This window comes from Mercenaria mercenaria, chromosome 2 (genome assembly GCF_021730395.1).
Source record: "Mercenaria mercenaria strain notata chromosome 2, MADL_Memer_1, whole genome shotgun sequence".
Lineage (NCBI taxonomy): Eukaryota > Metazoa > Mollusca > Bivalvia > Venerida > Veneridae > Mercenaria > Mercenaria mercenaria.
Genome location: NC_069362.1, coordinates 19,902,952 through 19,921,454, shown reverse-complemented (window position 1 = coordinate 19,921,454; position 18,503 = coordinate 19,902,952). Strand labels below are relative to the sequence as shown.

The following is an 18,503-nucleotide window of genomic DNA, read 5'->3' as shown; positions in this document are numbered from 1 at the left end:
TGTAATGTTGACACTGATATGTAACTTCATATATTAACCCTTACCCTGCTAAAATTCTATAATGAACTTGTCCATCTTTCAATTTACAGAGTACCATTAACTGTTAAAAGGGTTTTTTACCAAAAAAATACTGACATAATGGCAAACAGTGCAGATCATGATCAGACTGCACAGATGTGCAGGCTGATCATAATCTACACTGGCCGCAAAGGCAGTATCAGTCGTGTCCAGCATGATAAGGGTTAATAATTTCAGCTGCTAAAATGTTTCATGTAATGTTGCTGACATTGTATTATGTAACTTCATATATTAACTGTAATTTGTACCTTTAACTGTAATATGTAACTTCATATATTAAGTTTTACCCTGCTAAATTTCTATAATGAACTTGTCCATCTTTCAATTTAGAGAGTACCATTAACTGTTAAAAGGGGTTTTTACCAAAAAAAAAAAATACTGACTTAATGGCGAACAGTGTAGATCATGATCAGACTGCAAGAATGTGCAGGCTGATCATAATCTACACTGGCCGCAAAGGCAGAATCAGTCGTGTCCAGCATGATAAGGGTTAATAATTTCAGCTGCTAAAATGTTTCATATAATGTTGTTGACATTGTATTATGTAACTTCATATATTAATAATTTATACTGCTAAATGGTTTCATTTAATCTTGTTGAATATGTAATTTCATATATTAATAACTTATAACAATAATAAACATTACATTATCGATACAATTGTTATGAAATGCTGTCTTCTCCAATATAACATTACAAAATTTTAAACCTTGTGTTATTGAAAGCTTAATCAGTTTTTACCCTTTTCGGAATCCATAATATATGTCAGTTTTGCCAGAATTATAGGCCTGGTAAACATGTACAATAAAACTTGCCAATGGCTACTCTTGGGAAATCAAAAAATGGTATATGCTGTAAGATTTTCTTTCAACAGGGGAAAAATTTACTTTTAGGGTGACTTTGGATGATAAAATGTACAGACGTGGTCTTTATATGCGGATGTTCTTCTGCACAACTTTAACTGTATTTGTAACTGATCTGTCAAGCTATAGATTTCAGCTTTGTTTCAATACCCCTCTTCCGACTGTCTTGTCATTGAAAAATACACTAGGACCTGGGCTGTAAAGAACAGCAGAAGACTTTGTATGTACAAATGCATACTTAATTGGAAAATTTTAGTTATAAGTTCCAAAGTAACACCAAGTTGTTAACTTATGTAGATAAGAGGAACTTACACATTATCAGCTCCATGTTCAAATAAAGTTACTTTTGTTGCATTGGTATTCAGGAAACATGAGGAATCCCCTTCTCACAAGGTGATGTAACCTGGTTCTGCATAAGTGAATTCAGTGGTGATATAATTATCACCACAAGCGGCTTATCCGCTTTGAGTGGTTTTTGAAGCAGCCAAGGGAGCACCTAAAACAATAAATGTAATGATTAAAAAAATTCTGGTGTTACTTTTTGTTCCTCATCAATCATCATCTATACTGTAGACTAGATATACTGTTAATTTACTGAATGAAAATGTCAATAGTGACTGAGAAAAAAACCCAACCAAGTTAGCTTTAGAGAAGTGCCATTTCTTTGGGGCCTTGTTTTGGGTACGTTTTGACCTGCACCCTCCTCGTCCTGGAACAAAACTGTTTCTGTCTTGCAGCTTATTTGTTACACACAATCTTTAAACAAATTATGAATGTTGGGAGCTGTAGTGAGGGGAGGGGGATTATTGGGGATGGGATATTCAGATTATCAATCCCTAGGTTCATGGTTCAAATCCCAGACTGGCACTTCATATTCATGATGAATGTCTTTCAAAAAATATGAGTACAGTACCAGTTTCATCCAGAACATAGGTATTTTCATATACCTTGGCCTTACTCTTTCGCCTTATAATGATGGTCCCTGAATATTCCACTATTTAGACCACATGTATCCTGCTGTTTAGTTAAAATGATAGGATATTTCGGGACTGTCGCTGTCCCGTAGAGGGATAACAACTATAGAATATGAGATCATAAAATAAATCATTCAGATAAGCCAAGTGAGTAAGCCTACTTGCTGTTCTGCATGCTGTTCTGCAAAATGAGCAAGTTATCGTAAAGATTCATCAAATGTGTTTAGGGACTTCATTTTGGGTTTATTTCGAATTTATACCTCCAAGACCTGTTACTATTACTCCTGGTAATACTGATTCTGAGGAAGTAGGAAATACTTCATAGAAAGTTTTTGTCACGGAATAGGACTTGAATAAAAATGTGTGGGTCGCCGGGTAGCTCTGATCGTAGAGCATTGGTGCAGTATTCTAAGGCCTCGGGTTCGTTGGCTTTGTGTGTGTGCGCGTGTTTGAGATGTGCGCGTCTGCGTGCTGTAGGTTTCGTTTTGGGGAGGCTGCGATTTTGGTACGTGGCATTCCCTGTTTGATATTTGTCTTTGTTTTCGAGTCCCGATCAGGCTGCACATTTTACTCACCCTGTGACTATTTGTGTCTGTGTGTGTGCGTGTGTGTGGTGGGGGATATTTGACACTTCAATGTTCTCTCTGGAAATATCAAAGTTCTTTTCCAAAAGTATTTACTCCATTACTTTGTTTCGGTTGTTTGGGCAACATATTTATAAAGGTTATATGTGATCATGACTGAGAAAATGGGTCCAGATGAGGAATTTTGACATTTTCAGGTTTTTGCATATTTAGAAAGTATATTCATTCAGAAATAAATCCTGAAAATTTCAGATGAAAATCTTCAAAATTGTCAATTTTATGACAGATTTTGTAACATAGATATTAAAAATGAAAACAGTACATTTCAGTTATCCTTTCTTTCTAGTTTATTTCTCACATACTGGTAATGGCTAACAATTCTGAAATAAATATATCTTTTGTCACAATTGCATGATATAAGTAAGATCCCTTCTTAATTCACAAAAGGATAATCAATTAAAATCTACAACAATTTCTATAAAACTATTTCTAAAATTGTGTTACCATGGCAACAAATATATTAAAATCCCTTTTCTATGATAAAACTTTAAAAAAAAAAACATGTTCGCTTGTAATAAGGATTTTAAAAAGCAAAATATTTTAAGGCATATGTATTTACAAACATAAACTGAAAATTTCCCATGAAAATATTAAGAATGTTTGGTTTTATGACAGTTTTTGTAACATGGGTAATAACCACAAGAATAAGATAGATTTGTCATTGTTTCTTCATAACTTGTCTTTTACATGCTGGTAATAAATGACTACCTTGGAAAAAAAGAACCTTCTGTTACTATGAAATTTTATTTTTGTGATGCTTACTTAAAACAGAAAAATACAGCTAATTTAAATCTTTCATATTTTCTATGAAAACAGTATTCAAATTGCGTTACCATGGCAACATATGCAATAAATTGCTTTTTCTACAATAGTACTTAAAAATAAAAGCTTAATTTAAAGTAATGTTTCTTATAAGTTGAATATTTAGAGGTTTATGTATTCAAAAGTAAAATTTGAAAATTTTATGTGAAAAGATATAAAATGTTTGGTTTTATGACAGATTTCGTAACACGGGAAATAACCACAAGAATAAACTATTTCAGTCGTTGTTTCTTCAGTTTGTGTTTTCACTTATTGGTAATCACTGGCTATTTCTAAATAAATGAATCTTCTTTTACAAAGAATATTTAGATATTCACTTAAAGTGCAAACATCTAGCTGGCTAAAGTCCTTCACATTTTCTATAAAAACATTATTAAATTATGTTACCATGGCAACATATGCATTTGATTCTGTTTTCTACAATAATACTTTAAAAACGAGCTAAATTTGGAAAAGTGTTTCAGATAACTTGAATATTATAAAGTGGTATGTATTCAAAAATATTATCTCAAAATTCCATGTTAGAAATTTAAAAAAATTTGTTTTATGTCAGTGTTTGTAACATGAGTAATAACTATAAGAATAAGACATTTCTGTGTCATTGTTTCTTCATAACTTGCCTTTAACCTGCTGGTAATAAATAACTATTTTGAAATAAATGAAACATATATTACTATTTATTTTTTATTGTTTATGCTTATCTAGAATACTAGAAAGTACAGCTAATTAAAAAAAATTCCACATTTTCTAAGAAAATTGTGTTACCATGGCGGCATATGTTTTAAATTCCCTTTTCCTACAATAATACTTAAAAATACAAGAGCTTATTTTAAAAAAAAGTATTTCTAATAAGTTAAATATTTGAAAGTAGAAGTATTCAGGAAAGAAATCTGAAAATTTCACATAAAAACTTTAAAACAGTCATGTTTTGTAACAAAAGTAGTTATCGTAAGAATAAACATGTCAGTCATCCCTTTCCTCATAATCTGTTTTTTCACTGGCTAGTTATAACTGACAATACTGAAGAAAGTGAACATTCTTTTATCATTTTTATCATTACATTATATACTGTAGATCCCTTATTGAAATACAAATCCATAATTTCAATGAAATATAATTTGAATTATGTTACCATGGCAACATACATACTAAATTCCTTTTTCTAAAAATACTTTAATAATTAACACAACAGCTTAACTTTTGATGAAGTTTACACTGCTACAAGCTCTGGTGAAAAGTAAATATTTATTTCCAGCCAATACTTTAATGTAGGTAACTGAAACTACAACCTTTACTTGATGCTTAACCTTAACAGCTAAACACATCTATATGAACAGCAAAACAGGCTAAAGTGTTGTTTATTAAAACGTTTTAATTCAACAACAATTACTGTCTTTTATATTCACTTCCTTTTTTCAGTTCTCAGAAAAATTCTCGTCAATCCAATTTCAGTTCAAGTGGTTTGGGACGAACAGAATCCTTTGACTTTTCAGACAAATACTATTCTCTTATGAGTTCATACAGGTACCATTGTCAGGCTTGTGTCATTCCATGTCAATAATATTCGTTTGGCAAGGGGGAGTAGATTTTAGTAAGTTAACTGGACTGTCACTTTTAAGACTAACAATCCAGGTGTTTCTGCAGACATGATAAAGTGGTAATACTTGGTTACTTTCTTCAAAAGTTTAAAATATTGTGATAAGATATTTCTCCACTGGAAGAATGTGACAGGATTTAAATCATTGTTGACCAACTGTGTTGTTATGACATTTCTTTGATGACTGACACACTGTGTCAGCAATATCATGTATTATTAAAGGTCTCAGAATTCACCCTCCTCCACAGATTCTCCTAAATTCAAAAGTGCAAGTCAGATTCAAACTTTGCATGGTCTATGATCATTGTTGAATATTCAATCGATCTGTAATATCCTGTAACAAATAAGTAAAACATTTTATTTTAAATAATTAACCTGGGAGTCGCTTTATTCAATAAAAGCAGGGTTATCACTATTTGATAATAGGTGATACTTACAACCAATGCTCTAAAATATTGACAAACAGACTGACAACAGCATGCTGTCAGTATATAAAATGTACTTTGTTTGTAGATTTTGGTTACTGCAAATAGGATGTTCTAAAACACATTTTTTGCATTTATTTTGTTAACCCTTAACCTGCTAAATTTGTAAAATGGACTACTCCATCTTTAAATAAAGACAGTACCATTTATAGCTTATAGGGGGTTCTAATAGAAAATTTGCTGACTAAGTATCAAACACTGCAGATCAAAGGTTTGTGTTAAAAATATTTAACTTTCATAGTTCCTAAATTTTGAAACATTCTACCATTGGATTCAGTTTATCTCAGTTGTTATTACATGATAGATTTGCTTCCAACTTAAAATATTTATTCCTCATCCCTCACTATCACCCTCATCCTATGACACAAGGGCCCATAACTTTTGCCCCACTATTTAATGAATAACTTCCTCCTACTATCTCTCAACTGTTCACTTAGAATATCAGGAGTAAGTTTCCTTACACTTTCACTCTACCTGTCATTACTAAATGGATTTGGTTCAAACCAGTTGTTCCACATCATCATCATTCACATCATATAACACAAGGTCAATAACTCTGACACACAATTTTTTTTATTAATTATGTTCCTTTTTACGCCCGTCTCTAAAAGAGTGGGGCATATTGTGTGAACACCCGTGGCGGGCGGGCATTCGGCGTCCAAAACATGTCCGCTCTCTAAGTCGAGCAGTTTTCATTTGATCTTCACCAAACTTGCTGGCAATATTTGAGGGCATATTATCTCGGGCAAGTTCTATAACCACCAAAATCGCCCCAGGCAGTCTTGGATTATGGCTCTTGAATTACCCTAAAAACAGCGAATTTAGCCTTGTCTGATCTCTAAGTTTGATAGTTTTCATCCGATCTTCACCAAACATGCTGACAATGTTTATGGGCATAATATCTCGGCCAAGTCCGATAACCAACTCACTGCGAAAAAAGGGTCAATATACGGGAGTGTACGGTCCCGTATATTTCGAAAATACGGGCGTATACGGGATGTATATTACAAATATACGGACCTAATATACGATCCCGTATTCGGAACATCTAGTATACGGGAAGTCCGTATATTTGTCATGCATATACGGGATCCCGTATACGCCGAATATACATAAATGTATATTTCCCGTATATATGCAATATACGAACTTTCTAAAAAAATCCCTAGAAATGGTGTTTATTCGTGTCCTGCTTTAACATAAGTTTCATTTTCATGTATTCGAAGGGCCTTGAGACTTTTTTTCCCGTATACTTTCCGTATTTTAGAATATACGGAACACGTATACGAGCCTGTATATTCCGAATATACGTAGTATACGGATCCCGTATTTTTGTCATATACGGACTGTGATTGCATCTGATATACGGGGCATATACGGACTTGTATTTTCTAATATACGGGCTTCGGAGTTTTTCCGTATACGCATGATATACGTAGTATACGGATCCCGTATTTTTGTCATATACGGACTGTGATTGCATCTAATATACGGGGCATATACGGACTTGTATTTTCTAGTATACGGGCTTCGGTTTTTTTCCGTATACGCATGATATACTAAGTATACGGATCCCGTACTTTTGTCATATACGGGACATATACGAAACTGTACTTTTTGATATACGTGCTACGGACTAGTCCCGTATATGCATGGTATACGCAATATACGGATCCCGTACTTGTGTCATATACGGGGAAAATACGAAACTGTATTTTTTATTATACGGGCTACGGACTAGTCCCGTATATGCATGGTATACGCAATATACGGATCCCGTACTTGTGTCATATACGGAATGTATTTGCATCTGATATACGGGGATATACGAATCTGTAGTTTTTGATATACGGGCCAGGTTTTTCCCCGTTTATGCAAGATATGCAGAGTATACAGATTCCATATTTGTGTCACATTTAGACTGAATTTGGTTTTCGTATTCGGGGAATTCACGGACCAGTATTTCTAAAAGATACATTTACCAGACTTTTCCCGTATATGCATGTGTAGTATACAAATCCCGTATTTTTCTTTTATGTAAACTGATTTTGTATATGGGCACACACTGAAAGATGACAAAATGAATGTCGGTGATACCTACAGCAGAATACGGTATGTTAGAAAAAAGCAAGCACAAGACAGGGTATGAGAAAAAAATCATATTGTTATTAATTGGAGACATGTCAGATAAACTAACATTTTATTCAACTTAAATTCTTTTTTAAATCAGTTTTTCAAACGGTTATGAATCATTTTCATTTCTTGTCCAAATGAAATAAGCAAAATTAAAATGTGAGTAATCAATAACATCAAGCATTTCTTTATATTATTATAATATTATGTTCATTTCTGATTAAAAAACTAGCAATTGGCACATTTAATTCTGCGCGGTTGACTCAACAAATCAGTTGAGTATCACTTCTTTTACTATTGTCTGTACACGTTTTCGTTATTCCCACGAATGCTGATTACCGCTATAGGCTTTTCGATTTGCCGTCTTCTAAAAAGAGCAGTACACCCCTCCTAATGTCCGAAGATGTACTTCAAAAACACGCATGTTGGTTCTGTACTGGAACACGATATATAAGCAGGTTACAAATGATGAACCACATGGAAATATTCAGTTTCCTGATCTCAATAAGTATAAGCTTTTATCTGTTGTTACGAATGTCACTGAGAACGAATGGCTCATCCGGGCTGTCTGTCTGCATCTGTTGATCAAACTAGTAGAAACTTCACACGTTAGTATATTCTCTATCGTGAAAATAAATAGTCGTCCCGTTTTCTGATTCCAGTAAACAACTCTTGTGTCAACCTGGAATAAAAATGCACGCATTAAAAGTTATAAAAAATCGACACTTGCAATTCATGGATACTGATAATTATATCTATTAAATGATATGAAAATTATGACGAATAAAATGACATGTGGTCGCGCCGGGAAACGAACCCTGACCGCAGCGGCAATAAAGAAGTTTTCCACTGTCGTTACCAATTATAACGCAAGGGAGGGTTTAGTGTTTAATGCGCGTTAAATATACAATTTTTATCGTAAAAATTAGTTAAAACATCTAATTCTCATGTGTTTCCGCAACATTATAGTCTGTCAGTATACGTAGCAACATTATACACCATTAATATCCATATATCTAAAAAAATATAATGCCGTACCATGAGAAAACCAACATAGTGGGTTTGCGACCAGCATGGATCGAGACCAGCCTGCGCATCCGTGCAGTCTGGTCAGGAGCCATGCTGTTCGCTTTCAAAGCCTATTGGAATTAGAAAAACTGTTAGCGAACAGCATGGATCCTGAGCAGACTGCGCGGAGGCGCAGGTTGGTCTCGATCCATGCTGGTCGAAAACTAAGACTATGTTGGTTTTCTCATGGCACGGCTCAATTTTATATTTTATTTCTGTTCTTGTCGGACGATCTGGAGGCCAGTGCTTTTTTTTAGTATTCGTTTAAACATTGCATTATTTCTTAAATTTATTTTAACCCCAAGATTGCATACAGTTACACTAAAAATAAGATAATTTAATTGTGTCAAATGTTTAATCACCCTTTAAATTTCATTGTGTATTACAATATTGCCTGGGGATAAGAAATATCCGGTCAGTGTTGTTTCAAGCTGGGTCATAAAAATATGATAACCCACTTACTACAAGTGATAGGTACTTTAAATTTTATGGTTTTATGGTTAACCTGTTAAGTACATCATTTTGCGCCCTGCTGAAAAAAAAAGACGTTTGTGGTCATATTTGAAGATTTACAGCTGTAAAATGGCGTAAAACAGAGAACTGAAAAAATACCAGTCAATCAGAAATATCGTCAACTTTAATTTGTTAAAATGTCAAAATGGTCCGTTGAAAATCGATTTAAAATAACAGACTAAGCTGAGCAATTACTTATTGTTTGTACATGTATGGTCCTGAAAGTAAATGTTTGTTTTAGATGTATAATATGTAACGATTTTAAATATGTTAGATACCATATTCATATTACTAATAGACCTTGAGCTGACAATAACCCCCCATCCCCCCTCTAGGGATATTTCTACGCTATGATTTTCTTAAAGCATATAACATGAGCTGTCATTCCAGAAATTCTGCCATCTGGCAGTCGGGTTCTTTTTACGTTACAGCCTACTTTATACGTTACCATTAATAATTTCTAGAAAATACTGACTGGCGCTACAGTTACCCATAAATGGTTTACTAGCTACACAATATATCAATATATAAAGACAGAATATACAGATCTATATCTTGAAGGTAAAATTGACACTTATAGGCATGTGCTTTACGTTATCAAATGTACGTTACCAAAAATTGTGACGAAAATAGAAAATATAACTGTGTGATTTTATATTTTATTTGAAATGTCTATGTCAAAAGTGTTATAAAAAGAGGTTGTGGTTATAACAGATAAGAGCTTGACATAATTTTATCGATTGTGAAATATTTCTAATTATTACCAAAAAATAAGCGATAAAGTATAGTAAAGAAGATAAAATGATATAATGTTGACAATATGAGTTTCAAATTTATAATAATTATTTTTTTACAAAAGTCGAAAAATATTTGGGATATGATTTCACGAAGTACCTCTATTTTATTAATTATTAGTTGTAATTTCACAAAGTAATATGCCAGTGCTGTGGCGCTAAGGCTTTTCTTTCGCAACATTGTCTTTATAGCCGGATAATTATGAAGACAACAAAGTGTCGTAGACGGTTTTGGGCTCGAGTGAAATGATTACAAATTTCTTGTTTTTTTTACATAATTGTTTGGAAGTTTGCAGTTACTTACGGAGAACGGGTTTGTACTGACAAGGAATCCAGGAGCGCTGCTTATGTTAACTGGCCACCTTTGCATAACTGAAATACTGTTGAAAAACGGTGTTAAACCAAAACAAAAAGGCAAACGAGAGAGAATTATGGCTCTTGAAGTCTCTTGAAGTTAAAATTGAGAAATTTTAACTAGATTGCTCAATAAGTAGACAATTCTGAGTCAAAAGTAATTTGCTGTTTTGCGACTTATAACTTTGCAGTTTTTGAGACTGCCTAATTAATGGATTAATTGTATTTTGCGTCATTAAAGGAAACATTCATAGTTGCTTTAAGGTAGATTGGGAACTGCTAAACAAGCGTGAAAAATCTCATCAATACTGCTGTTTAAACATGAAGAAATAGCTGAATGTTTCCGTTCCTATTTTCATTTGTTGCAGCAAACTACGAACTATGTAGTATTACCAGTTTTAAAAATTGTGCAATGCTCATGTTACGACACTACATACAAATATTGTGGACTTGAATAAAGAAATCAATTACAGATTGAAAAAGTCTATATATAAGGACAGAATGTGGTTAATATCTATCAGATAGAACAGAAGAGGTTGTTTATAAAGTTTCATCAACATTCATATCCTCTCATTGTCTATGTCATTGGATACTAAAATCTCAAAGTTAACCGTTCCATAAAAAGAAATGTAAACTATGTATAAGAAAAATGTTTTGGAGAAATGTTTTGGAAGATGAATAGCAATTTGTTATACAATAGTTACTTCACTTATATCTTTGTGAAAAAAAATAAAATTAAGATAGTAAAAATTAATTCCTTTGAAGCATTGACCACAGAAGACACAGCTAGAGCCACACATCAGCCAAAAGTAGCAACACCAGACTGTTCAGTGGAGTAATACAGCAGATAGGTGGCTTAAAATACCCGTCAACAAGTACAATAAAAAGGATGAGGGGAAAGAATATGAATCAAAGCGATGATAGCGCTGCAAGAATAGAGTTTTACAGATGTGAACAAGGGTTGATGACAGCTGCCCAAAATTGGCGAATGAAGAAAAAATAAATATGTTATATATAATGTATAACATATAAACAGTTTATAGAGATTATTACAGAAAATACTTATTACACTTTCGCTAGAAATAGCATAGAGTAGACTACATATTGTAAACAGTCATAAACCGAAGACACCGGCATTCTCTTGCGCATTAAACATTTTCGTTTTTGCGAAGGTTGCATTTCATCTCCATCATTTCGTACAGGACAAACATTCATTCCTAGTTCATTGTAGTCGCAGGTGAAATATAGATTGTAGTGTCATAAGTACGATATTCCTTTTTACTCTTTTGTATCTTTATGTCATAGATAAATTAGGTCGAATTATACAAATATACAAGTCATTGTAAATACATGTGCTTGTTGAAACTGATTGTCTATAAGAGCAGAATTTGTAATTTAGAAAAATATGACGATAAAATGTTTAAAGTGCTTTTTCATGATGCATGTATATGCATAAGCAACTAAAGTTCTAAGTAACATTGCTATATTAGGTAAACTACGCAACTAATGAATGTTTAAGGGCCATCTTCAGCGATTAAAGAAGGTGAAATTACAACATGAAGTTTTGAATTTTTAGGGAATGTTTGTCTAAAACAATTCATTAGATAAAACATAAATTTGGAGTTCATATGTCAAACCTTGTCACTTAAATTTTGTGGCCGTGTAATTAAGATCGCTTATTTCAAATCACATGTACTTCACCGGTGTGACCCCGAACCTCAAGGGTCGAGAAGTTTTCATGTGAGGAGCTATTCAGCTGGCTTACGAAAGGTCTGTGGTTCTAACTAGGTGCCCGCCCGTAATGAAATTATGCCAGTAGGGGCACATTGGGGCTTCCTCTACCATGGAAAGCTGAAAAGTCGTTATATGACCTTATCTTTTATCATTGTGTCGGTGTGATGTTAAACCCAACCAGAAGAAACAAACCGGCTCCACAATTCTTAAATTCACTCAGGATTAAAAATAAGTCAATACTTTATCATCCTTTACAGCCAACACTTGCAGACGAAAGTTAACCAATCGGTGCTTCCACTGGTGTTAAATTATCCAATCAAATACAAGTAATTGTTCAGTATAAATGATACAATAAGCAATGCAAAACCAGTTCAACACAAAAGAAAAACGGTTTAGGGAAGTACGTCACCGGCTATATTTGCAAATATAATGGATGTATAAGATAAGCGGTAAATGATCAATGCAAAACCACTTTAGTGAACCCTTACATAGACACTTAACGTTGCAGAAATGAAAGTAAAATATGATATTGGAGTCATTTGTATTTTGTTCTGTTTAAATGTTACAATCTGTTATACTGAACGTAAGTATTCTTTTACTTCATTTTTTAAAAGCAAAAAATGAGGATAGATTTAAATAAACTATTAGATATTTGACGCAAATGTATGTTTGTATATTCAGCTTGGAGCTTGGCGATGTGAATAATGCTTTACAATATTCGTTACATATTGTTAGTTTAGTTTAAATATATTTAATTGTATATAATACATGTATTTAATAACAGGACAGGTATACATTATCAATCAATGAAATCATAGTAATTGGATCGGGCCATAAATTGTTCCAACATTAGTTAACGGCTCTTCCCTTAAAATAGTGCTGTATGGAAGTTTGGTGCATGTTAAGTGATGCAGTTTGTCTTTTTTCGTAACACAAGTAGTTGTTAGGACGTTTCCAAACGGATTTGAATACATTTTATAACAATTACTTTGCCTAACCAGTAGACTTGATATAAAAACGTTAATTATAATTATCATTTATAATTGTTTTAGACAGCTGAAATGCATTTGAAACTCAATATCTCGAACTCGCTTACCTCTAACTCCGGCTTTCTCGAAGGCATTCTCGAGTCCCTTCCCGAAGACGCAAAATAACATTTTAAGTTGAATGTCGGCTGTCTTGAAGTAAAGCGCTCGTTATCTTTGAATTTGAGATACCGAGTTTCAACTGCATATTTACAGTACGAGTTATACAATCCACAAGAGTTTCAAAAGCAAAATATATCTAAATTTCGCATTGACAAGGAGTATGGATGCATAAATTATTAATACAATATCGAATGCGTAGCACGAGTGATTCAATAATTTTCGTCCGAACGATAGCCCACTATTTATTAACTGATAAACTTAATAGAAACATGCTTCTTATGGCAAATAATTCGCATTTTAAAGACGCGTCACAAAATCACTGTATTCTTTTGTATTTCCATGGTGGTAATTATACATGCTTTGTGTGAAAAAAAAGAGAAATAACAAGTATCTAGTTACAAATTGACAGTGACATATATGAGGCCAAGACAATGTGTTTAATGTCTATATATATTATTAAATTAATGTAGTAGTATGCACAATTTTCGGTGTACTAATGTGAGGTTAGACTGTACTTTGTTACTACAGTGTAAGATATGTATTGTTCTATGTTTATAAACCTATACTGAAAAGAGAATGAGTTTGCAGATGAAGTTGCGAAAAAATACATTCATTCAGGGAAGGCCTAAATTGTCTACCTGTCAGCTTGTAGAATAGCTGTATTATACCAGTATTATCAGACTGATTTGCACAAAGTTCATGTTGGAGAAAAAAGTAGGTCACTAGGTCATGGTGGGTCTTTAATGTATTTCATTTTCAGCTCGATACATCAATCGGACCATATGCTGTTACAACTTACCCCACGTAGATATTGTTGCATCGCCAACAGAATTTTTCGACATTTGTTTCTTTTTATCATAATTTTGTGACGTACTTTTGGACAAGTGATCTGGCAGGTGGCAAACTATTTATGAACAGAATTAGATCTATCGAACAAAAAAGTGCAGACATTTTGCTAAATAACCCAGTGTTACGATCTTGACTTCTGTATGACGTTACATCATTCTTGCATAAAAAACTACTTTTTTCATTGGATCCGCCCATGTATTAATGGGAGAAAAATCGTGTGCAAACAAGGCAATTCACGTGCTGTTAAATCATGATTTTTTTTTTGAAAATGCTCCGCCACGGACGTACATGTATTTCTGCACAGAATGACACCTCGTATCTGCGTCTTGTTTCTTTCATAATTATAACCTCTTCTTGCAGCATAAAAGACACCAAATACACTAATAATAATAAAACAATGTTCGTACTCGCTTCTCCGCTTGTTAACTCCCCTTTCAGAAATCGGCGTCGATTCAGTATTTGTAGATAACAAAATGTTTGTTTTTTTAGGAATTATATTTAAGATTTAGGTGAGTATCAGTCAGTATGTTTTATCTAATTTCTCGAGGAATTTATATAAAAATATGTTCGTACTAATCCGTACTTGAACTGTGTTTGTACTTTACATATCTAATGTAAAGTTATTATTCTTGAAATAGTGCTCCTGTTTACCTAATATTTAAGTAATATTTTTGGTAATGTCATGTTTGTAATATCGAGAGACATAAAAATCGCTTAAAAACCTTCAGTACGTGCTTTGTGTAGTGTTGTTGATTTTTGGGCCCTGTTTACGGATATTTAAAAGATGTTTACCGTTGCCAAGAACAACAGAATGGTAATTAAAATATACCTTTATACATTTAGTTGCCATGTATTGTTTTTATACAATAATAGCGACAATACACGTTTGTTTTGTGTATTAACGTCTGCAGAAGCCCTTGGGATATGTATCTGACCTCGACCTTCGTTTTCGGTCAAAAACATTCCCGCGGGCTTCTGCAGACGTTAATACACTAATAAACGTGTATTATTCCTACATTATGACGTCATATTTTATGTTAGCTTCATGACGTCACTGGTGAAACAAAAAAAAATCAAAACTGAGCTAATTCACTTGTATAATATATATGTTACGACCACCAACATAAATCAGTACTACTTTTTATTATAATTGTGTTTTCAAAAGTGCTGTTTACTACCGTTTGGCATTGGAATGTTTCGTATGTAATAGAACGGATGTAGAACCTCTTATGTTATAATCAATTAATCATATTTTATCGAAGATTCATATACAGGTTGTTTGTTAGTATATAGATCTAGCAGTTAATGCGTATCGTGTTAGAATGATTGTTAGAAAATTGAATTTGCGCAGAAACAGAAAACCAGGTTTCGAATGTATGATGAAATTAAAATCTTCTACTTTAGCAAACATAGTATGTATGCAAAATTTGGATTTAAACTAGTTCAGATTTTAGTTCGTGAGAAATGTTTCTTTTTTTCTTTGCTAAGACGCTATACGGTTTTACTATAGTAACAGGTGTATTTAATTACATATTTATGTCCTGTCTACTTAATATGATACATATCTTAGATCGAGGTACTTAGCTTGGATCAGGCCTGCATCAGTCACATGCAAAAAAAGGGTCATATTACGCTTCCTGCAATTCAATTTTTGATGTTTTTGATATAGGAATTAAAGATCGATAGTAGTATATTCAGTATTTCAACAAGATGTACCGATTAAACTTATGTAATAAAACTGCTATAGCAAAATCATATTTCGCTTTGCAAAAACAATATATATATGCCAAAGTGATCCTAGTTTAGCCGGCAAAGGGGTATGCGAAAACTTAGGAAACCAGTCGTTATGTAGTTAAATTTTGAGACGGACATCTAGAGCAGCCATTGTTGCTGGAATTGAAACAACAGCAAGTAAAGCACAGGGGTTCGCAGTATTGTATAAGGTCTGTTTGGACTGTAACATTGACTACATGAAAAAGACCAAAACAATTTTACGAATCCCTTTGGAATGTGACCAGTGAGTCAACATTAGGATGGGTGCATCACTCTATATAAGAAAATGCTACTTAATTCTATCAAAGGATGGATAAAGAAGACTTCTTTTGCATATCTATTAGTCTATTCTACTATGTTTTTGAATGCTTATCAATGTAAGAAAAATGATATACACGTATTCGATATTTTACAAAAAAGAAGATTCAGTATCGTATACACGTACACTCTACATGCAGTATTGTTCTATTTATTCATAATAGTTTTGAATACGTGCTTCCAATAATTCTTCCACATCAAACTCACATGTGAGATATCTTATTTGTATTTCAACAAGTAAAGGTAAGAAAGCTTACTGCCAGTTGTTATTTTTATAGATTTGTAAATTATATTTCCACATTCTGGCAATAATTCTACTCGAGGGAGTATTACACATTAGCATCAATATGATTGAATATTGATATTTATTCCATATTTCATTTGGCTATATTTAAGGAAATACTTCTTTAATATAATTTTATATCTGTATTATTTCCATGAAAATAACTTACATACAATTCCTCGAATTCATACATGAAAACAAACAAACAAAAATAATTGTTCTCCGAGATTTTGTATCTACTCCTCTGAAACTACGAAGATGCCACAAGTTTCAAACATTAAACTGTAAAAGAGTAAATCACAAAATTCTTACATGATAAACACGTATAACTATATGATTATATACCTGTACATTGTTCTTAACAATAGGATGTGTTGGACTAGACTGTCTAAATGGAGGGTCTGTTGCAGCGGAAGATGGAATCTGCCATTGTATTTGTCTTTCTGAATTCTCAGGCTTAAAATGTGAATACGGTAAGCGGTTGCAATGTGAGGTACCCGACCATCCTTTTGTACGTATGATGTGTCTTAAATGTGTGAATTTTAAAATTATCTACCAACAAAACAACTGAATGGGCAACGATATACTTCAAAATTATTGCCAGTTAAAAAGAACACCCCTCGCCACCAAATAGACATAAGACCGTTTACTGTCGTTTAGTCAATTTGCATAGAATACTGTTTCAATTTTTAACAAACTTACGCTTATAAATTAACTTTTATTAGGTTAAGGCTCCTTACCGTTCTACCTGCTAGTTAACGGAAACCTATCAGCAAATTCACTTTTGCAATAACCCTTCTTCGAAGGATTGTAATTCCGTAATGTATTTTATAAACCAGGATGTCGAAATCTGTCTTTCAAATCTTGGTAATAATAACAATTACGAACACAGTGCCCAAAATACATAAAAGTCGTAAAACATTAGAATATATAAATTTCTGTTGACATATACATTCACAAAGCAGTCAAAACTTTAACAAATTTTAAAAAACTAATTTAAAGATCTAACCCGGTCAGATCTTACTTTGACAGATTGTGTGAGGAAATTATACCCATTACACCCATTTGTAACAGATATTACAACTGCTCAAATGTTAAATGTTCTTTCTCTAACAGTGCATTAATCTGTGATTTTCCTTCAGAACTGAGAGAAAGTATGTGGCCGCGTGGCCCATACTATCTGCCTATGCCAAAAGGAGGATGTCCAGAAACTAAAGCTCAAGGGTGGAAAATAGGATACCTCAACTTCACAACGGAACGGCCTTTTACAGCTGAAACATTCTACAATAACGTCTCAGACACAATGACTTCATTGTTCAATATAACATTTGAAGAAACAAATATACTAGGACCATTTGGACTCTATAATTTGCAGATGAACTTCTGTTTTAAGAGCGGAGATCATGCGCTGACAAAAACGAACGAATGGCCGAACTGGGAGATTGAAATATTTTCCTCAAACGAAGGATGTCCATTAGGTAAATACGCAAACTAGAGTTTATTTAGTTTAATGGGAAATTGGTAGAAAGGCATCCTTTGATGAAAACGTTTTGTATTTTTTCATTACGTTATGCTTAAGTTGCAAACTCCCTAAGCTCCATTACTTGCTGGTGTTAGGACCTTCGCTAGAAACCGACTTCATTTGCAACATCGCCCAGGCCTTCATACTGTATTTGAACTAGTCACTATGTAAAAATACTTTGTCTCCCACATATAATATCAGCTTTTTCGCTGATTCTATTTTTGTATTTGTTCCTATAGCTTACAAATATTTTTTGTATCAGCGCATATTTGAGCAAGTATTATCCTTAAAGTATGAATAAAAGCAGGGTAGTAGTTTTCCTGGGTCCTTGTCCATGCCGACGCTCTAATTTAAAATCTTATGCAATCTATTCCGTTATAAATTTGATATTGAAAATGAGTGTGTAGAATTACTTTAAGTCATAACAAGAGCACGCCTTGCGGGTGCTGACGCTCATCTGATTTTTTTTTGTATAATAGAAATATTGTCCTACCCATGATTTTCTGAGTCTAAAAAGGGCCATCATTCTTGCAAAAAGCAGGATAGAGTTA

General features: G+C 33.2%; 1 protein-coding gene and 1 long non-coding RNA gene across 2 annotated transcripts in view; one reads left to right on the top strand and one right to left on the bottom strand.

Annotated features, from left to right (window-relative positions):
- LOC123562012 (uncharacterized) overlaps positions 1 to 13,182 on the bottom strand; it is a 36,335-nt gene extending 23,153 nt beyond the window's left edge. The window contains exon 1 of the mRNA XM_053524730.1: positions 13,156 to 13,182. Coding sequence (XP_053380705.1) covers positions 13,156 to 13,182 — 27 coding nt within the window. The remainder of the gene's footprint in view (positions 1 to 13,155) is intronic.
- Positions 13,183 to 16,384: 3,202 nt separating this feature from the next.
- Positions 16,385 to 18,269, top strand: LOC128548403 (uncharacterized). The gene is made up of 2 exons (XR_008367015.1): positions 16,385 to 16,903; positions 17,573 to 18,269. It is a non-coding gene; the product is annotated as an uncharacterized LOC128548403 (long non-coding RNA).
- The last annotated feature ends 234 nt before the right edge of the window (positions 18,270 to 18,503 follow it).